At 42.7% G+C, this 10,426-nt stretch overlaps 1 protein-coding gene across 2 annotated transcripts in view; it reads right to left on the bottom strand.

Annotated features, from left to right (window-relative positions):
• The window catches only part of LOC132851426 (transcription initiation factor TFIID subunit 4-like), an 89,896-nt gene that overhangs the window by 28,561 nt on the left and 50,909 nt on the right, over nt 1-10,426 (bottom strand). For both annotated transcript variants that reach the window (XM_060878313.1, XM_060878314.1), the window contains one exon: nt 2,988-3,107. In XM_060878313.1, coding sequence (XP_060734296.1) covers nt 2,988-3,107 — 120 coding nt within the window. The remainder of the gene's footprint in view (nt 1-2,987; nt 3,108-10,426) is intronic.

Genomic DNA, 10,426 nt, shown 5'->3' on the forward strand with positions numbered 1-10,426 from the left:
TCAAATTGTTTTCCACATGATTCCTGTTAATTTAGCTGCAGGAAAGGGCATCAGTTTTCCTTTTTTCCTTGTACTTTCTCTCTCTCTCTCTCTCACTCGTTCTTGTTCTACACTTTTTGCATACCATTCGTTTTCTTCTCTTCTTTTGCCCTCAAAATAAATTCATAAAAAAAAGGAATAGAAATTTTTATTCCCTCGTTCCTTAATGTACCCGAGGTGCATTTCAGACAGTTCTGTTCCAAACAGCTGGAAACACACGTCTCTGCCCACCTCTAAACATTTTTGCCAGCAGGTTGTGTCCTAAAAAAGCCTGCGAACACATTCGCTCCCTTTGCTTTCTCACTTTAAATGCCCACTGGTTGGTTTCCAAATGCCCAGGAAAACACATTCCTTACCGCTACACTCACACATGCTTTCTTACCTCCTTGTCCACTGGCTGTGTTCCAAATGCCTAACCACTTCACTCACACTCATTTTCTTACTGCAGTGTTGTGCGACTGTGTTCCAAATGGCTGAAGAACACGTTTCTGTCGACTCCTTGACACACTCGTTTTCTGAAGTTTTTGTCAGCCGGTTTTGTTCCAAACATCTCTGCAACATCGGTGCCACATTTTGTTCAGCCGGTTGTGTTCCAAACGCCTGCGATCACTTTTAACGCTTTCTAAACTCCACGTCTCACTTGAATTTTCAGCTTTTTTGAAAGTACTAAAAACTCACACTTGCTTACTGAATTTCTTGTCAGATGATTGTGTCCAAAAATATCTAACCTCTTCACTTAGACTTCACATCTCAGTCCTCTGGTTCTGTTGCGTTCTGGTTGTGTTTTAAATGTCAATCACCCTCATGTTCTTACTTCTAAGTCAAAGACACTTGGACTACTTCGTTGACACTCTTCCGGTGTTACTTCTTAAATCGGTGGTGGTGTTGTGATCTTTTGCAAAGACCCTTACGTCCGTATGGTTCGGCTGTGTTCCAAATAAATGGCAAAGCATGTTTCGGAGCTCTAATTTGTCGTACACTTACTCTCTGGCTTGTGTGATTTGGTGTGTGTGTGTGTCGCTTTCTGAATTCTGTGTCGGTGGGTTGTGATCCAAACTTATTCTCAAGTCGAATTATTGTATCATAATTTGACCAATTATGAGTTGGCATGAGGAAGTGTGCTGGATGTGGCAACCTGCGAGTGCACTGCTGCGCTGAGGGAAGTGCACAGGGATGGAGTGACGTTTAAACAACACTTTAAACACTTCAGCGCTTATTATGGAAAGAGCACCGCTGAGACCCTGATGGTGCTATAAGATAAAATGGATACTTTATTTCTCCTCATTGTGTGTGTGTGTGTGTGTGTGTGAATGTGTGTGTGTGTGTAAAGAGTTAATGTGGCCTTTGACTTTGACTCAAAGTTCTCTCTTTCTCTCTCTCTCTCTTTCTCTCTCTCTCTCTCTCACCCCTAATCCAGTCTTGCAGCGCTGTAAGGCCTCTTTGTTCCTGTTCTCAGATGACTGTGGATGGAGACACACACACTCGGGCTATCACTTACAGCCCCGTAGGCAAAACACACACACACACACACACACAGCTTGTATGAGGGGTGTTTGTGGGGGGGGGGGCAGTTTTCATCAGCAGCTTTCCTTCTCCTTTTCTCTCTCCCTCTCTCTCACACACACACACACACACACACACACACAGACACACCGGATCTCCAGTATCAGCTTTATTATACCGCTCCTAATTTCAGGTCAGGGCTGGGCAAGAAAAAACCCTTTGGCTTGGATTAAAGAAGAAAGAAAGAGAGAGAGAGAGAGAGAGAGAGAGAGAGAGAGAGAGAGAGAGAGAGAGAGAGAGAGAGAGAGAGAGAGTATAGGAGTGTACAGAGATTGCATCCACTGGGCCCCAGAGTAAGTTGGTGAGGGGCCCTGAGTAAATCAGCCCCTCTGTGACTCTCATTCAAAAGTCACATTGCCTTTATACTGGAGGAGACGAAAAGTGCTGCAGGGAACACACACACACACACACACACACACACACACACACACACACACCACTGCCCAGGGAGGTGAAAATAAAGTGAGAATGACTTTAACTCCCTCTGCTCTCTTTCTTCCCACATTTCATCAAGTCATCCGTTATAAGATTTATAATAATATACCTTTCCCATCCAGCTGTCATGAATGAGTGTGACAGTGTGACAGTGAACCTCCTGTGTCCTGAGATAAAGAACCGTGTGTGTGTGTGTGTGTGTGTGTGTGTGTGTGTGTTGCAATCATGAAAAAACAGCGTTTCAGATCAACACAGTAATCTATACGCTGAAGTAACCCTCTTGTTTAGTATCTCTCTCTCCTTCACTTTTATATCCCCCTCACTCATCTTTCTCTTTCTCTATCCTCTCTCTCTGTCTTTCTTATCTCTCGCTTTCTTTCTCACCTTTCTCTCACCTCTCTCTCTCACTCATCTCCCATCCTCTCATTGTTCTTTTTCTTTTTCTCGTGACTCATCTCTCTCTCTCTCTCCTTCTTGCCCTCTTTCTCACCTGTCTTTCACTTCTCATCTCATCTCTCGCTCTCTTATTCTCAACTTTTTCTTTCTCATAACCCTCCCACTTTCTCTCTCCCTCATCTCTCTTTCACTTCTTATTTCTCTCTTATCGCTCTCTCTTGGTTCTATTTCTCACCCCTCTCTCATCTGCCTTTCACTCTCTCTCTCTCTCTCTCTCTCTCTCTCTCTCGCATGCGCGCACACAGCGTGATTAAAGTGATGATTAAAATGGCAGGTCAAGAGTGAAAGTCAGAACGTTCTGTGGAATTTGAATGAGCTCAGATTATTAATAAAATTCTCAGACTGTGTGTTGAAGGGAATTCTGGTTTTCTTTAAATCAGGACTGAACATGAGTGTATAAAGGAGCTCCATGTTCAGCTCCGTTTCTTACTAACTGAGTAAACTCTATAAGATGTGCAGTGTGAAGATGAGCACGTGTGTGTTGGGTCTCTTACCTCAGTGCCTGAAGTCGCTCCAGGTGAGTCCACTTTGCGTTTTTTCCGTGGTCCGATGGCGGCGAGAGCTGTGAGGTTGGCATCCCTCTGCCTCATCTGGGCCAGTTCCTGCTGCTGCATCTGTATAAAAGGAAGAAAAAGAACAAGAGCTCAGTGAAAGAGTGTTGAAGATGGTGAAGAGAACGTCAGCGTGAAGAACGTGTGGAGAACTACACTGAAAGGCAGTGAAAAGAAAAAACTATATGAAGATGAAGTGTGTGTGAGCAACTAAAATGCTGATGAATTCATCCAGCCAGCCTTTAATCTCTCTTTCTATCCATCCATCCATCCATCTCTCTATTTTTTCATCCATGCACATGTCCTCCAATTGAGGCAGCAACCAACGTACCTCCCACCCCTTCATCCATCCATTCAACCATGTATTCACCCCTTTATCTATCCATTTATCCATCCATTCATCTACACGTCTATTTTATCATCCATGTAGATGTTTATAAACCGAGGCAACCATCTACTTATATATCTCCAATCTCTTCATCCATCCATTTCCCTGTTCAACGGTCTATCTGTCCATTCATCCCTTCAATCATTTATCCATCCATACACCCAACCATTACTTTATTCATCCATCCCTAACATCTGTCCCTTCAAACTGCTTTTTTATTCATTCATCTATCCATCCATTCATCCATCCACCTATTTCTTTACCCTGCACGACCAACCTAGGCTCCCGTCTATCCATGTATCTCCTATCCATCCATCCATCCCATGACTTTACACATTCACCTTTACATCTGTTCATCCAATCATTATCTCAGTGTTTTATATCTTTCTCCTCCTCACTCATTCATCCATCTACCGCAAACATTTTCCATCTCTCCATCCATTTTGCTTTTTTATGCCATGGCTAATACATTCATTCATTCATTCATCTTCTACCGCTTATCCGAACTACCTCGGGTCACGGGGAGCCTGTGCCTATCTCAGGCGTCATCGGGCATCAAGGTAGGATACACCCTGGACGGAGTGCCAACCCATCACAGGGCACACACACACACACACACACTCTCATTCACTCACACAATCACACACTACGGACAATTTTCCAGAGATGCCAATCAACCTACCATGCATGTCTTTGGACCGGGGGAGGAAACCGGAGTACCCGGAGGAAACCCCCGAGGCACGGGGAGAACATGCAAACTCCACACACACAAGGTGGAGGCGGGAATCGAACCCCCAACCCTGGAGGTGTGAGGCAAACGTGCTAACCACTAAGCCACCGTGCCCCCCTTGGCTAATACTTATTGTATTTAATTACATCGACTCAGCACATTATTCATCTTATTATTCTCATCTATCCATCCGCCACACCATCCATCCATCATCACACCATCCATCCATCCGCCACCCCATCCATTCATCATCACACCATCCATAAATCCGCCACAGCATCCATTCATCATCACACCATCCATTCATCCGCCACACCATCCATTCATCATCACCATCCATTCATCATCACACCATCCATCCATCATCACACCATCCATCCATCTGCCACACCATCCATCCATCATCACACCATCCATCCATCCGCCACACCATCCATCCATCCGCCACACCATCCATCCATCCGCCACACCATCCATCCATCAGCCACACCATCCATCCATCAGCCACACCATCTATCACACCATCCATCCATCCATCCATTTCCAAAAAACATCTCTATGTGTGTGTGTGTGTGTGTGTGTGTGTGTGATTTCTCTCTGGCTGAAGTGAAAGAGGCAGTAGCTGCAGGTAATGTCACGGCTGCCTGCAGGGCGACGAGCTCCAGCCTCTCTCAAATTCGCCTTTCAGAGGACAAGCCAGAGCCTGCAGTCACACACACACACACACACAAACACACACACACAGACAATCAGTCTCCATCTCACACCCACGTAATTGCACTGACAGTTACACAGACAATCATATGCACAAATTTACACATATGCACTTGCACACTCTTTCTCCCTTTCTCTCTCTCTCTCTCTCTCTGTCTCTCTCTCTCTCTCTCTCTCACACACACACACACTCAGATCTCCTAGCGTGTGCACAGTGAGGGGGTGGAAAGCTGTTTGCCTGCTGGTGCAGCAGAGTGAGGGCATGTTACCGGAGCGAATGGGGACAGTCGATGTGTTCTTTCATCAGGGAGAGAGACGGATAGAAAAACAAAAGCAAGAGATACTGGAGTTTCAGCACAATAAGTCGCTTCGGCGGACAAGAAACATCTAAAACAAAATGCAAAATTCGAGCTGTGTAAAAAAAAAAAGTGGCGTAAATCCCAAATTTAAGCAAAGATGCTGAAAGAAATATTAAATCTTCTACATCTTTTACTGGTTTAGGCTGATTATTAAAGCAGATTACTGTTTTTTTTACATCCAGCTGGAAAGGTTTAAAATCTGGGAATCTGATTTCTACCTAAGCGTTTTCTCTGCACTTCTTCGCACATTCCTACACGACTCCATTATTTTTAACTTGAAGAAATCGTCCTGACTCGTCCATGAGTCAAATTAAAATTTGATGACAGTAATATTGAATAAAAACATTAATCCAAGAGGTTGGAAACGAGGGATTTTTTTTTCTTTCCAACATGGGGATTGACGTCTTCTCGCATCATCCTTCCTTCACTTCTGGCTCGTCTTATTACGTAAACAATTAGTGCATATTGTAATTAAGCTAATACAAAAATATTAGCATAGTATAAGTTGTATAACAAAGCTAGAGAGAAAACGGTAAAGTGCATATGTGAGATGAAGTGTGTGAGTGAACGAAGACGAGAGAAGAGATGCACTCCTCTCAAAATGGCGTTCCTTGTCGGTTGCTTCGGGGTTTGTGCATGCGTGCGTGTGTGTGTATGTGTGTGTGTGTGTATGTGTGTGTGTGTGTGTGTGTGAGTGTGAGTGTGTGAGAGAGAGAGAGAGAGAGAGCGAGAGAGAGAGACTGTACAGCATGGCCTTTAGGCGGTTGCCACTTCACATTTCACACTGGGGGAAAAAAAAAAAACTCAAACCTGCTGGCATCAGAACCTAATACACAAAATCGGACATTGGACACGTTCAAAACCTGTAAATCTGCTTCTACAAGCATTCATACTGTCTCTGTTAAAACTCAGACCAGACCCTAATTAGTGAGCTCAGGTGGTGTCCTCTGTAGAGAATCCACTTTGTTTATTAACCACAAGGTAAAAAAAAAAGCACTGATACCACACACACACACACACACGCACACACGCACACACACAGACTCTTTAACAAAACCTCAGCCGTCCATCCCGTCCTGTCGGTAGTCTCCTCGACGTCTCTTATCCACGATCGTATCATTATAATTCAGGTCTCTGCACCGATGACCCACCAATGACCCCAGAGGACGCTGGCTCCCGTCTCCGATGCCTAACTCTCGGCTCCGTCTCTCTCTGCCTCGCCTGGCATTTGGCACCAGACTCGATGCCCGGGGCGACTGCCAGAGCTGCAGATTTATGCCGCTTTGATAAATGTAGACCTCATAGCGCCATCTGCGATGCCAGCCGAGGGAGTGGGTGCGCTCTGAGACGAATCACCGACATGACGACGATGTGTGCCATTACACGGGCAGGAAGGCAGAAAAACGTGCAGGGCTTTTGCGCTTAACGTTCAAATACACATGTTCCTCGACATCAAAAAATAAAAAAATAAATCGGAACGAAACCGAACATAGAGACGATTATCACCCGGGTCTCTAAACACGGTGGGTAAATGAAATTAAATCCAGTCAGGAACGTCTACATCTACTGCAGCATATGTTCCCTTGATAGCATCTTAATAGCATCTTAGTAGCATCTTCTCAGCACTTTACTGTCCTGTACCTGAAATTTTAACCCTTTTACTACATACCACAGTACTACCGCAATTGGTTTATTTGACACGAGGTACAAATTTCAGCGTAGGAAGAGAAAGTTTCTGTAAAATGTACATCACAGCGATGTACCACCAGGTGACAGGAAATAACTGTAAAACATTCTTACGGTAACAGACGCGATTAGATTTACAGGTAATAATTGTAGGACACGTAAATATCATACTGTAATATTATTCACTGCATTTGCCTGACAGGTTTATCCAAGGTTAAGTGTCTTGCTCCAAGACAGACTTCCTTTAACGTGCTTTCACTGATTAAAGGTGGGGTCTCCGCTGTTTGAAAACCAATGTTGACATGTGAAATCACCAAAACAAACAGGCCCCTAACCCAAATGGGTCCCACCCGTGTTTTGATAGCTCCGCCCCACACATACACCAGACAAGTATAACCCAGACAAGTATTATGGCAGAACCTGTTGGGGCAGCTGACCGAAGGTATATTTTTATCAATAAATGAACACAATGAGTAATACAATGGTAATACAAATGTGTTTTTGTAGTGCTGTGTGTTGTACCGTGAAAGGTTTAGCTATGTTTCACGCGGAAGACGTTCAGTTCTCTCCAGCACTGGAAAGCTGATCCTATATTAACACGGGTCCTAGTTCTTACCTTATCGTAAGCCTTATCGCTTTCTTTCTTTGTTTTTATCCTCCATGTCAATGTTAAAACCGCTTTCTGCTAATGTCACACATGCGCACTGAACACTCTCTCCGCCCATATTGACAAGACCCGCCCCTTTCTGCTCATTGGCTACAGGTTAGTTTTGTTTTCGTTTTGTTTAGCGGCCCAACGCAGTTTGCTGAAGCATTTCTCAAACAACGGAGACCCCACCTTTAAACACCTCTATACAACCATCAGTACTTTATTAAATAGTCAAAAACTTTTAATCTTTAAGAGTCTGTCAAATTCCTGAATCCGACTGGTCAAATGTCATACAGCAGATACACAAGGGACAGGTTTATATTAAATGAACGCATTTGTCCTGATGTGCTCTAACGCTGCACGCTTCATGAAATCTAAGAAAAAAAAAGTTGTTCATCAAAAAAATCTTTTTTTGTCTGTAGAATTGTTTGTATGCGTTAACGGAAGGAGCCTCGTCTAGTCAAGGTGCTTGGTAAAGTTTCCCAGCATAGAAAAATCTTTTTGCCAGAGACGCTACAAGAGGAAGTAAAGTCTTTCATGAACATGAACTAAAAAAGTGCTGTCGCTCATGAATACCTCAGACATTGCAATTGTTGGGAAATGGTTGAGGATTAAGCAGAATAAAACTCCAGATTATATTGTTATACAAAAAGAATCCATTTCTGTTGGTCGTGTGTTGTTCATTATTGACCAAACTCTAGACTTTTGCCGAAATGTAATAAATTTAAGACCTTCGGTCATATTCGTTTGTTCAGGAATTCGTCATCACTGAAGTGATATGTGTTATCAAGTTTGTAGGATTTCACACATTTATTATAGACTTTCAATCGTTTCAATAAAGAGTTGAAGAGAACTAAAACAGAATGCGGAATATTCTGGATAAAAATGTGCTGCGTCTGATCTGTTCACACAAGTTTGGGCAAATCTACAGTATCCAGAAGAGACGTGAGGCTCTTTTCTAAAGAGAAAATGTTTATAGAGGACCATCAACAACAGCAGAAGGTGAGTGATAAGTGCAGGAGACGAGGAACCTCAGCGCCGTATTCCATATAATCAGCACAGCAATGCTTACTTTTATCAATAAACCACACTTGTATCTTACATAACCTTTAGTTTCATTTGTACGCTAAATTCTCGATATGTTTTGCTTTTGAATGTTTTTCAAAAAGGAAAAAAAATAAATAAATCCGTGCCCTTTTGGAAACACAAGAGTTCTGCGGTTAATATAAAATTATTTACAAAGGTCGGGACCGGGCTGACATTTCTGCACTCCTGTCACCTCGTGTAAAAGTTTGTTGAGCAATATGAGGATATAAAGAGAATTTTATACGATGATATTCAGCTGGAATTTTCTTTCCCCTCTCTTGAATTGTAATTAAAGCACAGACCAACAGTGCGGAACAGCAAAAGCAAGTTTATGACACTTCTTTACGTTTTCATGTGTTAATTATGTACCGTCGTATGCAGCATACACTTGTGCTTCATATAAAGTGTATGCTGCACATACATATTATGCGGTACATAATTAATACATGAAAACCTATTGAAGTGTTATAAAAGCTGTGTGTGTGTGTAAATCAGACTGGCTACACAACCTACATACTCTCAAGATTCCTTTCATCACGATGGAAGAGCATCTCCGTGTGTGTGTGTGTGTGTGTGTGTGTGTGTGTGTGTGGTTCAAAATCACTTCATATTGAATCACAGAAGGAAAAGCTGAGCTCTGTCAGCGTCGGTGGACAAGACCTGCCTGTTTATATCAAACTACACCTCATAACAATCTCAAACACACACACACACACACACACACACTGCACCTCAAGGCGTCCCCACAGCGTTCCACTGCTTACAGACAGATGTCTGAGCTGGAGCAGAACGGTTCAGCTCGAATGAAAAAGACAAAGTGTGTGCTGGTGTGTTGCTGGAAACATAATATTAGACAACGTGTGGATTCTATAACAAAAGTAACCCTTTGGCTGCTTCGTATGATTATAAATCTTAGGAAGTATGATATGAATCTTCTATCTTCTTGTTTTTTTTTCAAAAGCAATAGTAAGAAAACAGTCACTTAAACGGTCACGGCACTTAAAAATAAGTAGCTCTGTTTACCAAGAGTTTCGCTGGTATACTGACTGCTCCTTTAATTTAATTAACGCTCCAGAAATCCTTTCATGCCGGTGCATGTATCGATAAAATGCTTGCGAAGGCAAAACTCTTCTCGGATATGGCCTTAACGTCTCAATTACAGCAGAAACGCCTGCTCGTACAAGTCGCGTGCCGGGATTAAACTTTCATATCGCAATAATTACATCAATGATATCATGATTCAAAGACTACATTACGTATAAATTATTTCTCAATAGAAGTGACATTTCATGGTTTTTTATATGTAATATTCCAGTGAGCAGAATTCCAGGATTGCTTTCTGTCGGAAGGACAGTCGGACTTGTCCGCACCGAGACTTATGCTGCTGTCTGTATGGTGAAATGGAGAGCAGGGGCAGTAATTATCATTTGGAGCTTTATTAATCGTTAACAGTATTGCGTTAAATATGCTGATGTATTAAATAATTGATTACGTGAGATCTCATGAGAGATTCACTGTGGGCAATGACGTCGCCTGAGCTTTTCTATACACTTCCACTGATGCAGTAAGTGTGAAGGAGTAGAAGTGAACAGAGTGGACTTATCTCATACTCCACACTATTTTATCTTATTTAGTAATGTTCCATTTAATTGGCTTCAGAACTGGAAGAAAAGTTCATTTCTTTGTTTATATTGGGTCTGTCAGTGAAGGAGGTGTGGCCTCTGTGTCTTTTAATGAAGGAGGCGTGGCCTCTGTGTCTGTCAGTGAAGG

The sequence above is a fragment of the Tachysurus vachellii genome, chromosome 9 (assembly GCF_030014155.1).
Source record: "Tachysurus vachellii isolate PV-2020 chromosome 9, HZAU_Pvac_v1, whole genome shotgun sequence".
Classification (NCBI taxonomy): Eukaryota; Metazoa; Chordata; class Actinopteri; order Siluriformes; family Bagridae; genus Tachysurus; species Tachysurus vachellii.